Here is a 15,557-nt window from a genome sequence, read left to right as displayed (position 1 = left end):
TTTTATGAAAATGTTATGTTATTTTTAGTTGAAAGAATTACAGCCTGTTCAGCCAACCTATAAATATACTGTAGTAAAGACGACATCTCACTGGAGCATCTCCCATCATCTCATGAGATAGTAGCCAAACCCACATCACATCCTGATGCACAGGCAAGTGGTGGAGCTTCTGCAAGAACCTCCAAATTACAAAACCTTTACCAACAGAAGCACTACCTTCACATTCAGCTAAGGAGCAATATAAACTCAAAGCATTGCCTTCGCATAGGAGCTATTACAGATACATAGTGTCTTAGCAAAACTCTGCATACTTAATAATGTAAATTCTGAAGAAAGTCTTTAAGTTAACAAAAATAAAAAACATCTGCATGGTAGGCTCATTTAAAGAGTTTGATATACCAAACAAAACTTGGAGGAAAAAGCAACTGGGGAAAGCAGAAAAAGAACACAGCAAATGTAATTAAATGATATCAAGTAGTACATTTATTTCAGATAGTAAGTCAGCTTCTGACAGTGAGATGTATTAGAATATAGTCTCTGAAGGTAAAGGATGGAAGGCAGGCCTGTTGCGCAAGATACTGAATGTCTGTACCGTGCCTAGCACAATGAGGTCCTGGTCCTTAACTGGGGGCTCCTACGTGCCCCAGCAAAACAAACACTTTAGGCTTTAGGAGAATGGACTGCATAAACAGTTTTGAAATGGCGTTCCACAACAAGGGCTAAATGACACCTAAGCAGCAGACTTCACCTTTTAAGCTCTGCAAGAGAGAAACTTGGTCCAGTAGGTCTTCTCCAACTCCAGTTCTATGATTCACTCTCCATCTACCCACCTGCTCTGTGCACAGTTAAAGCAATGTTCACTCATCCCACTGCAGCATGGTGAGCCTCTAGGAATAATGATCGCTCCCACTTCAGTCTCCACATATAAGAGGGCGGAAAAAAGAGCAGCTGGTCTCACCCTCCTCTACTCCAATAATAGACTCAGTGTCTGGCAGGTGGAGAGACTCAACACCAAGGCTGGGCTGAGAGTTCATGGAGATGAGATTCTTACTATGCACTGTAGATTCTTCCAGCAAACTGCTGCCCATCAGTGACTCTATTGTGAAAAAAAGGGTAAACCAAAGTTCTCATGCTGTAATGATACTGCAATATAAGATACAATCCCTGGCCCCCTTCAAGTACACAGACTTCTTCTTTAGACTCCTACTTTATCCATTCCTACTCTTTGGGCATCTGGCGCTCCAATGGATGGTAGCTCCTACAGTTACTGTTTTGAGCCTCAGTATGGCAGGATCTCATGCAGGCTTGGCTTTCTCTTTAAATAATTCACATTGCATAAAAAAACAGATTGCTTACAACAAGACTACACAACAAAGGGCACAAATTTCATATAAAAAAGATACTAGATTCATGTTAATTTTGAAAACAATAAACCTATCTGCCCCTTGACAACACAGAAATACACCTTTGTCTTCTCTCCTAGAAAAATGGAGCGTAAGTAATCCATCCTCATCTCCAACAGGAACAGTCTTTTGTTCCTTACTGGCTTATGGTCTCATATTTTCAGGACAAACATCTCCCCTTCTCTTTGACCATCCACTAACTCTTCCCTGCACTTCTCCCCCATGAAGTGCCCTCCTTTCCTTACCTGGCTGTTCTCGCTCTCTGCTGCCAGCTGTTCCAATTCGGGAGTGGTGTTTCCTCATATGCACATTTCTGCTACCACTCTGGGAAAATGTCTTCCCACAAATTTGGCATTGATGGGGCTTCACTCCTTGAAGTAGAAGGGGGAGAAAATATCCCAAGAATTACCAAATTGAAAATAAAGACCTTATCAACCAAGAAGCCAATAATACTGTTTTGAAATGGCTGTTGACACCACTGGTGCTAATTATCAGTGAAAAAACAAATGAGAAATATTCTTGTTTACTGGAGAGCAATAAGCTTCTAGAACAGAAGAATTTTAGATACCACTATTGCCAGCTGTTGGAAAACTCAGGTCTGAAGGGTAACAAAGTCTTCAAGTCTGATTTCTGAGACGGAACAAGTTATGTGGAATCTCTTAACTTGGTGAAATGGAAATAGTTGATGTCCCATACCTAGAATAAAATGACCAAAAGCAAGGAAGCACAGGCAAGGAAGCTATGTCCTGCCATCACACAAAAAACTGCAGCATCTGGTTTACATTACTGAGCAGAGACTGGATGATGACCTGTCACCGTGAATGGATTACCATTCCAGAGCAGTCTATAATTTTCACAATACAAGCAGGATGTCCGTACGTGTGAGCACAATAGCTTGGAAGCCAAGGAGACAGGAAAGAAAAAGCGTGGAGAAGTCGGGTAGTCCCAAAAGTTACTACCCCAATAACATCTCCCCTTCCTCAAACATGCCATATTTGTCATGTGCTGATGATATTTAAGATAGATCAAACAAAACAGAAAGCAGAAGCTTTGAAATACTTGTGAAATACACTTTAATCTAATGCTTTGTCTAATTAAGGGTATGTAGTATAAAAAAAATACAAGAAAACCTACCCTACCTGTGGCAGAAGCCCACTCATGAGATTTTAGATTTAAATGGCTTTAATATAGAGGTGCTAGACTCTCCTTTTTAAGTAACAGAATGGCAGCTATGAAACAGATATCCAACTTCATGACATTTAAGAAACAATTTAGAAAATGTAATTTGAATTTAGAAACATAAAATTTAGAAACAGAAACAACAGAAAAGACTGAAGTATACAGGCACCACAAAGGAAGTCATGAAACACTGTGACCAAAAGTCCTGTAGAAACCAAAGGACTTTTCTTAAGGAAATCACAGTCCTACAATAAAGATCTTTTCTCAGACACGTCACAATGTCAGATGAAGACTCTTACCTGAGTGGACAACCAAATGTTTCCGAAGGCTGGAGTATTCAGCAAAAGAGCGACCACATCCCTGTGCCTCACACAGAAAGGGTTTTTCCCCTACAAGGGAAAAGTAAGTTCTTAGATTTTGGGATCACAACTTGATGTGATTGTCCAAGTCCCTGAGAACAGCCTCAAGATCTCTACTCCATTCTCCCTTTTGGCCTTTGATGCAACAAAGTTCAACGGAAATTGTGCATATGCTTCCTAAGGCTTTTACAGCATTCTCTTCATCAGCTTTCAAGAGGAAACACTGGCATTCTTTCTGAAATATTCTTAGGTCATCATTCAATCAGCGCAAAGCAAGGGTCCACTGTTTCTAAATAGATCTTCCAAGTATATAAATACCAAAAGAATAATATAAAAGTACCTGGACTATAATATATCTTCTACATGCAGTTCTTAACAACCAGCTCTCTGCTTGACACACTCCCAGAATACTGCTCTCTTTCTGCCTCTCACTGCCAAAAATCACATTAACTGTATTTCCCTTCATATCAGATTCTATACTTTATTTCAGATCAGGCTGAACTTGCCAAAATCCTGTGGGATGTGTCAGTCATTTATATTTATGTGTGAAGGAGCAGTAATTCATGGCACAATTTGTTCTCACAGGCTGAAATTTGTTATTTTTATATATCTCCACAGCTGGTTTTGTATTTGTCTAAATGATGGTAAATTGGGAAGTGACTAGACTAATGCAATGCAATATAATTAATCTGCTCTAAACACGCTCTTAATAAAGCCTTAAATAAAACTAGAGGTAACTTTTGCCTGCAAAAATCTTACCAAAGAACTCAGTATACCATGTTAAACACTATGATTTCATGTCTCTAACTAGATTACTGTATCAGAGTAACAGCAAGTCCACGGGTGATTAAGCAAGCTATTTTAGCTATTTTATTGTCTAACATATGCACAGCTCTTTGAGAGTAAACTTGGTTTTAAAGTTTCTACTGTGATTTTGCCTTTAGAAGTCTTCTCCCTACAGTTTATTGCTCAACTTCTTATCTACTATACATTCAACAGATCTGAGCAAAAAGGATGAAGTCATCATGTTTGGATTGGTGTTACAAAGCTGAAATACATAGCAGATTCTCAAACACTGATTGTACCTTCTGGCTTGTTATAAATATTTAAAACTTGGAAAGAAGGAAGAAAAACTACCATAGGCAAGAATAACAGCACACAGTTCTATCTATAAGAAACCCTAGCTCTGTTTACACCTGCAGTTTTAGAACACCTTTGGTCTGACTGAACTCTTAATTGCATAGTATCAATTTGCAGTTAAGAAAGTTATTATTTACTCCTCCAGAAGCTACTATAGTTGGTTGCAGAGCACTCACTCTCTCATGGAGGACTGTGCATGTGTCAGCTGGGCCTATTTGTCTGCACCTTGGCTGGGAGCTCTAAGTGCAAAAGAAAACTGCAAAAATGATGGCTGCTGTTACTACACATGCAAAAATTTATTATTGGTATATATAACATTTAACTACATCCCAACATCTGCCCCCAAACCGTGTGTTCTAGCCAGACTGAAAATTCTTTAAAATAGCAACCTTTTCCCATGTGTATCTACAAACTACATGCCATACGGTAGTGTTTAAGTAAGGCAGAAGGCATAAACAGCTGCTGACGGCCCACATAATCTACTATTTCATTTTACTAGAGAGGCCTTGTGCTCTCACAGTTGTCAAGGTTATTTTGAAATGTTAACTAACTGTAATGCGATGCTACCTTCCTAGGCCACCAGGGAATCTCTACCAATATTCTGAGAGGCTTGAACTGGGCCATTTGTTTAAGTGGTGTGATAACCCTGAGGCTTAAAAAAAAGAAACCAATCCTCCAGAATATTCATTACGAACTCTGCTAACTATTAAATTACTGATCATTTCAGCAGTAACTTGTGTGCCTCTCTCAAACCACTTTCTAGGATAAAAACACCTAAAGCACTTTATGCAGTTGTCAAGACTTTGGCTGGTACACCAACTTCTAAAAATATTGACAAGGCAGGATCAAATTCTCCGGAGGAGACACGATAAACAAACCGTGCATAAAATACAGCACTATGAAGTAAAGGCTCTTGTTTTATTTGATATAAAAAGCTGAGCATGAGTTAAGAGTACATAGGCTCCAGCATATAGTAACATCCCAAATTAGCATTAGGACAAACAGAGCAGTTTGCATGCCAAAATGCTGTCTTCTAATTATTGCCTTTTTTAACTAGACTATGCCACTATATTTTTGCTACTCATTTCACCGTATTCTTCATTTCCCTAGATTTCCCAAATTAGTCGTCATTCTACAAGCAGCATAGGTAACATAAGTTAGTCAGATTCAGCCAGATGTCAGTGCAGCTATAACTGTGTCCACCAGGACTCCATACTGGCAAAATATCTAAGCTATTGCGCCTTTCAGGAATTTAAAATAGCTTCTTTATAAAAAACAATTACAGCAGTTGTATTCACTAACTATTCCCTTCAGAACAGTCTAGTTTCTCCCCAAAATAACCCACACCCCTCCCTCCATCAAACAACTTGAGGGAGGAAGGGAATCTTCAGAGCATGAGTCTGAGCAGAGTACAGCATCATCATATAGTATCTGAAGAGTGGAACCAATTTGACCTATAGATCAATGTGAATTAATAGAAAAGGGACATTAATGAAGGGCAGAGATAAACAACATAATATTCTCAAAAGTTTGAGTACAGAGGAGGAAGTGGTTTATTCCTCAGTAAAGACCCCACCTCTGCAGACCACAAATAGGTGAGGCCTAAAACACACCAGTGTGAATTCGTAGATGGTTCTTCAAATTTCCAGCTGTCGTGAACTGTTTCCCACAGCCCAGCTCTGTGCACACAAAGGGTTTTTCACCATTGTGAGTTCTCATGTGCACCTTCAGCCTCTGCAAGACATAGAAACTTTTTCCACAGCCTTCTGCTGGGCAGGTGAAGGAGCGGTCGTTCCTGCAAAGCAACAAAATAGCTGTTTCATTACCAGCTATTGCAATGTATTTTTCATGAACACTTATTTTTTTGATTAAATAAAAAGCAAAAACATTTAAACCAAAATTAATTATATCAGAAAACGGAGAGACTTAACCAATGCGCATGACCTAAATTAGTCCTAATGAACGAGAGTCTGGGTGGTTCACAGGAAGAATCTGTTCAGGTAACATCTTTCCATCATATTACCTTGCCTATTGCCTATCCAGTATGATTTAGGAAAGCAGTGCAACAGATTATATAGGAATGTTGTGAAATTTTAGTGACTGGAGGATCAAAAATGACTGTAAGTGTACATATAATATTGCAATTACTGCTGGCCCTGTCTCAGGGCAAGACGATGGGCTCATGTCTATTGGAGTCCTTCCCTGGTTTTAAGCTTCTTGTCTACAATTTACCTTAGAGACTGCCAATTTCTTAGCTAAAAAAGACTAGGGTCATTTGTTAGAGCAAGAAACTTTGTTCAAGGATATATAAAATTATGATAGCATGCTACAAGTTCTAATGTTCACTATACCACAGAAGCAATAGCGATGGTCTTTACTGAGCACCTGTTAAAATACAAATACTCTAAACCAAACACTAACAAGGACCTGCAAAAATAATCTAAATCTGGTCAAAGCGTTTCAACATAAATGACCTAAAGCAAGCAACAGGCCTAGTATTTCTAAAATACCAAGTTTTCACAGGTTGTCAATGTTGAAAACTAACGCTATCCCAAATACAGAGCACAGTTTTTCAAAGCCATGACTTTGAAACATATAGCTTTATTCTGCTCACCGGTGTGTTTTCAGATGATACTTGAAGTGAGCTGGCCACACAAACGTCCGATCGCAGCCCTCAACTGTGCACTTCAGCTTCCTTTCCACACGAGACAAATGAGGAATCGGGCTAGAGTCTTTTGGCTGCCCATCTCCTGAGCAAAGATGAACGTTTTCACCTGGAAGAAAAAGCCCACCAAAATCTAAGAAAGATACAGATTACTATACTGTGTCAAATTTAATAGATAAAACCAGCATCATATATGATACAGGACTGTAAAGCAGGTACGTGCCTGGCTACTAATTGTTTACTATGTCGTAGATGCTGCTGCTTAGCCTGTAACAGGGATCAGACACAAATTTGTCTTACCAGGCCCGTAAACTATTCCCAAAAAGGTACCTGTATCAGATCGACTGCTACCAGATGAGGCTTATCACAAGAAGAATAGAAAGCCAATGCAACAAAAACTGTAAAAATGGACTCTGTATCAATATCAACCAACCAATTGTGTCAGCCAGGAGAACCCTTTTTAAAAACACCTTAGCTAAAAAAAGAGATATACTGCATTTGTTTGGAATTTATATTAAAATAATTAAGTCACAAAACATGTGACTAAATCCAATTATGTATTCTCCAGAAAGCTGATCTCTAAACCCAGTGGAGCTAAGAAGAAAGTATGAACTACAGTACGCATTAGACACATGAAATTGAAAATTAAAGTTGAAATACAAGCAGCTGCAGTCAAAATGAAGATACTCTTTACATGTACCAGAGAGCAGGTGGACTACAATGGAACTGCTGACTCCACTAAAGTTAATTCCCTGAGAAAAAATGGAGAGTTTATTTATATTGCAAAAAAATACATGGTTATTCTGTATAATTCTGTCACTGATGATCTGAAGATGTCAGAACAGATTAAAAGCAAAAAAGAGGGAAAGAGGGGAAGAAACAAGCTGAAACTAGGGGCCTTGTATGGAACATTCAACTTCTGAGACAGAATCGGGTGATTTCCTACCATTATTGCTTGCTTTGGCATTCTTAGCGAGCTGTGCCCGAGTGGCAGCAATTAAACTGTCATGGGCCAATTCTTGCACTCGTAGGAACCATGGGGTACTGCTGTCAGTGCTATCATGAGAGAGAAAGTCATTCCCAGAATCTTCTGCTTCATCTTGAACAAACACCAAGTGCTCTGCTGGAGACCCCAGCCCTAGAAAAGAAGACAACTTCATGAAACAGAAGGATAATATAACAGGTGGAAATTTCTTTTGCTTCCCAGAGGCTAGTGTTCGTGGCACAGATGCAACAGCTGCACTGAAAAAGTCTTCGCTGACTTCTACACTGTAGAAAGCTGTTGATGATTAAGTGCTCCTGAAATACCCAATAATGCCCAGCAAATTTCTTGATCTCTCCCCTTCATAAACAGCAGGATCAGAGTTGTATTTGTATCTCCTGCATTCTGCTGTCTGAGACATATCCAGGCAGGTAACAAACAGAAGGAGAATTACCTGCTCTTGTTAGGTTGAGAAGAATAAATGAAGTGCTGTCACTGGGCTGGAGGTCTTGCAATAAACTGGAAGTCTCTGGAGTTGACAGAAGTTCAGATGGTTTCTGTACATTCTGTGCCCTTGTTTCTTCTCCATCAGGGCCTACATTTACCTGGAGACTTCTCAAGACTGCAGATGAAGAAACATCTTTGGAAGAATTGGTGTGACTTGGAGAACTAAGATCTCTTTCATCATCTAGTGAAGAAAGTGAAACCAGAGTAAATAAAAGTATAAATACACTATGACCAAAAGATACCTATGAAGTTATTTTTCTAGAAAAAAAAAAATAGAACTTGAGAGAGATTGGAGGAGGAAGGAATTTTCTAACTAGTCAGACTTCACTGTTATATGAGAAAAGTTTCAGTCACCCTTCTGAACTTGTTCCTCCATCCTTGGAATGCCTTATCAGCAATAGGCAGTGGGCCACAGTGGCGCAGTAAAGACAGCTGTATGAAGGGCACACTCACAAAGATCTGCCGCATCGATTTTACCTGGCAACATGAGTCTGTTGCATTCTGAGGTCTCAGTAACAGGAAGGAGAGAAAGACAGGTGATGTCTTTTGGTTCCGATTCCACCAGCCCTTGCCCCAGTGGAATAGAAGTATTCTGAACAAACTGAACCAGCAGCTGAAAAAAGATACTGAATATTAGGTCAAGAGCACCACAAATAATTTAAAAAGGCACTAAACCTAGTCCATTACCCACTACTGTCTTGTAGGAGACACTGAATATAATCCCGTGAATACATATCAAAGTAAATGGAAGCTTTTCAATTTACATTAATGACAAAGAAGGAATTGTTTGTATTTGTCATCTCTGAAGTACCTACAATATTCTTATTTCTTTAACACAACAAACAACTCTGGATCATTGCAGACTACTCTGAAGGATACTTAGACTATATTCCTTTTTAATTAATCCTTTACCAAGATTAATTTTACCAGTATGTGCCATATTTTAAGGTATATATTCCTTTTTAATTAATCTTTTACCACTTGATACTTTACTACACTCTCACCTTCCAAGTAAATATTTTCTATGCTCAGACTTTGGTACAGGTATTTTTAAAATCATTGTCTTTAAAAACTTAACTGAAAGAAAGTTGGCCTTTTTTAAATAAAGAAGCAAGCAAAAGACTGGTTGCAAAGATGTCTAGCTAATGGCTATTCAAAACAGGCAGATAATGATCAGAAGAACAAAGTTAGGATGACTTGGGGGAGAACAGTGACAGCCTTATCCATCCAAATCAGCTACTCCTAAAACCATCAAAGATGGACAATTAAAGTCATTGCCCTTAGTGTAAAACCCACCCACTAAGGGAATTCAACAGAAGAAACCTTCCCTAGAATACTCTGCAAAATAAGGAGGACTACTGCATAAAGAGGTATAGGACTTATACCGGGAGGCATTCCCTGGGAAGGACTTTGGGACTGAACAAGAGATATGGGGGACTGTACAGGATTTATTATGCATTATTTAAAGGAAAGGCCAAGGGCAGGAAAAGGAAGGGATCAAGGTGGATCAGGGCAGAGCAAACAGAGAAATGGAGAGGGGAGGATAAAAGAGACCCATTACATATAAGCAGGAAGTTGGTTAATTCAGTAGTCTGGTGCAGCCTAACCATGGCAGGCCATCCCATTGTCTCATTACATTCCACTCCTAACTACCTCCTGTGTGATCCTGCTCTCTAGAGTGTGCGTGTGCCATACGCTAGTGAGATCCAAGCCAGACTAGCTGGCAAGCAAAACAAGAAGTGGGAGGACATATCCTGGAGAAACCCATGAAGGTTTTCTCTAGGCAGCAAACCTTGGAAACAGAATCAGGCACTTTGTGCTGTCAGTGTTTATGCGGGTAAAGCTACAAGCGTCCTGCCTGGTGTAATCTGTTTGGCATCAGTCACATCCGTACAGTGTGCGTATGTGTGCACCTATTTGAAAATTGTACTAAACCTCACTAGTGGCTGGATCTAAGGTTGGAAACAGGGAGCAGCCCTCACCTTGAGGGGCCCAGGAAGTGAGAGATTCCCCGGGTCATTCAGTCCAGGGGATTTAGCTACCCTTAACATCAGTCTGCTCTTGCAATACAAAAATTACTCCTGGCTAACTTCTAAGTATCTTGAGTTACAAAACGGGAACCTGACATTTGAAAAGGAACTGGAAGTCAGAGAAATGCTTTTCCTCACCCCTGAAAGTCTTCCCATATTTAACCAAGTTCAGAGCAGCAAAGCATGTGCCCTGTTTACTCATTCTGTCCCTCTGACACCACCTCAATCTTTTGTCAGACTACTGGGTATAATACTGGACTCCTCTTTACCTCCAAGGCACAGACACAGAAATGAGACTCTCTTTTTTCCATTACCAGTGCTACAGCAGTTGATATTAAAATATTCTGATTTAACAAAGGAGGTGCTGCTGGGAGTTAGATAACACAGCCTGTCTGCAGTGGACTGAAGTAATTCTTCTGTCAACTCCATAAGCTTTTTTAAAACACAGTCTCAAACCCGTCCCCTAAATGGAATTAAACCAGAGACCAGAAAGACTGAAAGGGGTCAGCTGTAACAGACCCAGACACATACTCCACACTCCAGAGAAAATGCACCTCAAAACCTATATATAGGATCTATTTATTTGGCTGTAAGTTCTGTCAAACAGACTTACTCTTATTGTCACATTCTCAAAATTTTGAAAAACATGGATGAAAGAAATATGGGAAATTACAGTACATCAAAACCTTAATCTTCAAGTCACTATTCCTTATCTCCAGGAAATTCCTTGACATTCCCTGACAAGGATCCTGCATTCTGTTGCTGTCTAGCAGACAACTGTACACAAAAGACTTCCTTTATGTTTGGCATTTAGAATGAAACTGTACAAGATAGTTATTCAAAAGCTACTACCCTCATTGTGTCATATTTTATCATGCATTCATGCAGAGCCCAGACGGAGTTGTCTGTGCAGTGAGATGGTTCATCAGTGTCAAAAGGAACAAAGTAAAAAAAGCGTAATATGCCCATGGTATATTTGTGATTAAAACCCAACAGTCACTAATACTTTGTTTCCTTTTTTGTACGCTGTGATTGTCTTAGTATTTAATTTCCAGAACTACTGGCACCCAATTCCAAATTATTTCTATAGAATATACCAGCCTCTTGAGCCTCTCCGACATCGGGACAAAGTTCATTAAATCAAAGAAAACTTAATAGTTTGGGCTCAAATTTCTCTATCCTTATTTCCTCTCATGAAAACACTGGAAATACTGATGCTTCCTCAAACAGTTTAACCTCGAAGAGTTACTGCTGTCAGAGTCCTGAAGCCTTAATTGCCCTGAGTGGTCTCATCTGGGGCTCCCACCCACACCCTCAGCCCAGGAGCTCTATTTAAGCTCAGCCTGTGCTCTCTAGTACCTTCCTGAGCTGTAGGTTTACCTGTCCCAAGCCCCATCTCCTGGGTAGGCCTCAGACTTTTCCTGCATCAGTGCTGCCGGCCCCATCTCCTGCTTGCTCCTGACTGGACTCTGGGTAGACCCCGGACCTGGTTCATCACTTTGCCTCATCCAGGACTGTGGACGGACACTGTTTCCAGCCCCTGTCTCTGCCTGCCGTGCTCAGGTGCTGACCTGGTCTGCGAAGACACCACCTGGGTTGGGACCACCCTTAGCTCCCAGCTCACCCTCCCTTAGGAGCAGCCTGTTGTCGCTGACAATTATGAAGGTAAAAACTAAGTCTTGAAGTCATTCAGATGGCAATATGCCACTTCAGCTGGGCCACAAGCCAGACCGCAGTTTGAAAAGTTAGCATGTTTTCCTCTTAGATACATTATAAGATTATCCAGAGGCCTCAATCAGAAGAGGGAACTATTTTTAAATTGTCAAAAAAATATATAGGCAATAAGATGCAGTCCTTCCCCAAGGCCATGAATTCTAATTTAAGATTAAGAAATAGGAGAAAGAGTGGTAAAAAGAGAGGTAGGAATAACAAAACAAGGCAACCAGAAGAAAGAAGTTGAGACCCAAAAAAATGTGAAGCAGCAAGATGGTTCTAAATTACTGGATTCTTTTAATTAAAAGTGGTTCATGATCCCTACTACTGTCTATTCCACCATGAAACACTTGTTTTATGGACTCTTCTATTTTTATAGAGAAATCCTTAGATAAAACTTTTTTCCTATGGTAGGAAAGCTTCAAACCCTATACTTCCACACAGCAACGCTAAGCCACTAGGGAAAAGCAAAATACAGCAGCTACAAACAGATGCTCAGATGAAAATAGACCCTTTTAATTTTCTTTGTGAAGTAATAACAAACTAGCATAGAGAGTTTAAAAGGGGGCAAAAGAAGCAGAAGTAAACAAAAGGACATGAATCATGCTCATTACTAAAGTTTGGAATAAAAAACCCCAACCTTTCCCACAAACTAAAGCAAACCAATCACCAACTCTACATCAAATAATTAAGAGAAAATAAAAATTTTCATGTGACTTGTATCTGGACACCTAAGTACTTTCATAAACCTTCCTTCCTGTTCAAAATCATCAAATACCTTTGACAACTACAGCAACTGGAATATGGGGAAAAAATCATTACAAACACTATGTCATGCTTTATTAAGTTTCTTTTAATCTGGTTTTGCAGCTGAAAGTAATCATGAAATTGTAAGGGCATTTGGTCATTGGCTAGTCAGCATAAAAAACAGACTAGGAACAGGAGAGGTGATAAATTAAATGTGGAGATACACAAACTCTTAACAAACTGCAGATAAGAGAGAGTAACAAAGACCAGAACCTCTGCGACATTGATGGATGGGCCATTACAGGAACAACTTGAGTGTGACCTTGAAGAAATTGAGCTAGAAACTTTGTAAGAAATAGGAACAATATTATCATGGATTATCAGAACACATCCCACTTTTATGAGATATGGGAAAATTCTGGGACTGGGTAAAACTTATTATTAAGATGTCTTAAGAGGCGGTTGTGGGAATGTGAAAAACATGGATGTTTAGGGGAAGGATCAAGGTGGATAGGAGGAGAACAGGAAAGGGGTGGGGATAATACAAGTCGACTGACCACACACTAGCAGGCTGCAGGTCTGTATGCTGCTCTGCCTCGTCACTGTAGTCTATCCTGTCTTCTCAAATACTGTTTGCTCCTAAATAGTTTCCAAGGATGTTCATCTAGTTAACTTCACATTGGACTAGCCTGTGAATAGGAGGAAAACAATCTGGAAACCCAAAATCCTGGCCAGAGGATGGATTAAAAAGCCCAGGGCCTGGAAATGGATACTAGATGGAGTCAAGGTTTGGCAAAGACTGGCCAGATGCATGACTGTGAGTATGCATGTCATCTGAGGGGGCATGTCTGTGATACACTAGAAAATTGCAAATTTCGAGCCTGGTTACCTGATGAGTAGGAAGAGGATTAGGCCATTTGTGGTCTTCCTGTTCCATGTGAATGTCATTTGTGTGGGGGGGGGGGGGGTGCCTGTAAAACTAGTATCCTGTTATGTGTTAGTGTTTACAGCCATACGTGTCTGTACTGTCTATGTGTGCATGGATCCATATTTGCAGTTGAGGCTCAGGTTCAGCTCTGTGTGCACCTGGGAACAGTCCAGTGGTCTCTTGTCTGAAGGACTGGGAGGGGAGGAATTTCCTGGATGCTACAGTTGATCAGATCTCATAACCACATAATAGCTGGCATCACAAACAGGAACTAGGTGGGCTGTAAGTATGTCTGAGCTGGTAACTATAGAATCCCTATCTAAGACGGGAACTGATCCTTCTGCAAATATGGGCAAAGCGCTAGAATTTCTAACCAAGCAGATAGAACATCTTGGGGCACCTGAATAAGAGTAGTTAGGGAAACTGAATGTACAGAATATTAAAAGAACACAAAAGAAATGTTAAGAGGTGTGAGGTGGCTTTACTCTACTCGATAGCCAAGATATCCCTCGAAATTTTAAACAAAATTTGCTACTGATTAATTGCAAAAGGACATCATTGACCTATATATTCAGACTTTATGGGCCAGACATGAGTCACACAGAGAGCATCTATAAGCCTTGGAGGGAGTTCAGCTGTATCTTGCTATGAAGAATTTTTTTTTTCCAGTTCTGCCATACCACCTTCTTGAATACACCCTCCTTTTACTCCTTCTGCTGAAACACCATATAAATCTGAAAATCCTGTATGTAGACAGCGTATGTACTAAAAATGTGGAATATTTATTGGCTCTTATCACTAAACAAATAATTGTCATCCCTGATGGTCAACAAGAGATGGTTGAACAGGACGATCCCAGGGTCTATCACCACAAACAGTACAGAATGCTTGTGTTGCCAAGAAGCTTGGATACTGACCCCAGGGGATGAAACAAACAGAACACCAATGAAAAAATCAGTTTAAAGAACTGGGAACCCCTCCTAGAGATCCTTAACAAAACAAAAAAAGGCACTACAAAACCAAATGAAAATGTGGCCATCTGGGATGGATCAGATTGGTGTCCCATAACAAACTCCCTTCATCAGATGATTCCAAAGCCGAGTGGTGTCAGGCAGCTGCTTTGTTTGAGGTGGGAGTGGCTGGGAGGGACAGGGGCTGAAGGTTCTCCAGTACTAATGTTCAGATCAGCCTTCCCACTGGAGAGCTAGACTAGACTCCCAGAGCAGCAGGGACCATGTTTTTAATCAATCGATACTGTTTCTGTTCTACATTTAACCAGTAAACCCCTACAAAATCAAAATGTCAAAAGAACACTGAGTGGGGTGGGGGTGGGGAAAGGAGGGGTTGGAGCTGAAGGGTGTGGAGGGCAGGAGGTTCCTTAGCTAGAAACAGGGATGCCTTCCTCCCATACAACCTCTGGGGAATTAACTCATCCTCAAGAGTCCTTGTGAGGCACCGATGAGGAGAGAAAGGAGAGGCTAACATATCTCTCTCCACCCCTTTTTCAATAGCCAATTCAATTGTAGACCAGAGCTGTAGTTCACTTGATTGTGCTAGAGCTACCCCCAGACAGCAGAAAACACCCTGCAGTGGAGCAGTGTGGTGGAGGTGGCTGGAAATATTTGCAATTGTAATAAATCACCCTGAAGGCTTAAAGCATGCAAAATGCAGATCTTATCAGTTCCCCAGAGGAATGCTGGTAATACAGCTTTGGGGGTAGGGAGAGAAGAAGTAAAAGCAGATCCATCTGCTTGTACAAACTGTCTCCAGGCAACTTGGTAACTTCCTATGAAAGGTGGATTCACCTCTACTCAAGTATTAAACATTTACTGGCATGTTGGTGGCTTCTTTAGGGATAAAACCAGCAGCAAAGAAGCTTATTAAATCCACCTGTAGTACTTTGC

General features: G+C 40.3%; 1 protein-coding gene across 4 annotated transcripts in view; it reads right to left on the bottom strand.

Moving 5' to 3' along the window:
• Nucleotides 1–455: 455 nt before the first annotated feature.
• ZNF410 (zinc finger protein 410) overlaps nucleotides 456–15,557 on the bottom strand; it is a 23,111-nt gene continuing 8,009 nt past the window's right edge. For all 4 annotated transcript variants that reach the window (XM_033008578.2, XM_033008577.2, XM_042791144.1 and 1 more), the window contains 8 exons: nucleotides 8,713–8,848; nucleotides 8,183–8,416; nucleotides 7,693–7,884; nucleotides 6,696–6,855; nucleotides 5,695–5,876; nucleotides 2,882–2,971; nucleotides 1,649–1,774; nucleotides 456–1,096 (listed from right to left, as the gene is read on the bottom strand). In XM_033008578.2, the coding sequence (XP_032864469.1) occupies nucleotides 912–1,096; nucleotides 1,649–1,774; nucleotides 2,882–2,971; nucleotides 5,695–5,876; nucleotides 6,696–6,855; nucleotides 7,693–7,884; nucleotides 8,183–8,416; nucleotides 8,713–8,848 (1,305 nt within the window). In that variant the 3' untranslated portion in view covers nucleotides 456–911. The remainder of the gene's footprint in view (nucleotides 1,097–1,648; nucleotides 1,775–2,881; nucleotides 2,972–5,694; nucleotides 5,877–6,695; nucleotides 6,856–7,692; nucleotides 7,885–8,182; nucleotides 8,417–8,712; nucleotides 8,849–15,557) is intronic.

Source organism: Tyto alba, unplaced genomic scaffold (assembly GCF_018691265.1).
Source record: "Tyto alba isolate M040663 unplaced genomic scaffold, T.alba_DEE_v4.0 Super-Scaffold_18, whole genome shotgun sequence".
NCBI lineage: Eukaryota > Metazoa > Chordata > Aves > Strigiformes > Tytonidae > Tyto > Tyto alba.
This window is presented reverse-complemented; position numbering and strand designations above follow the sequence as displayed.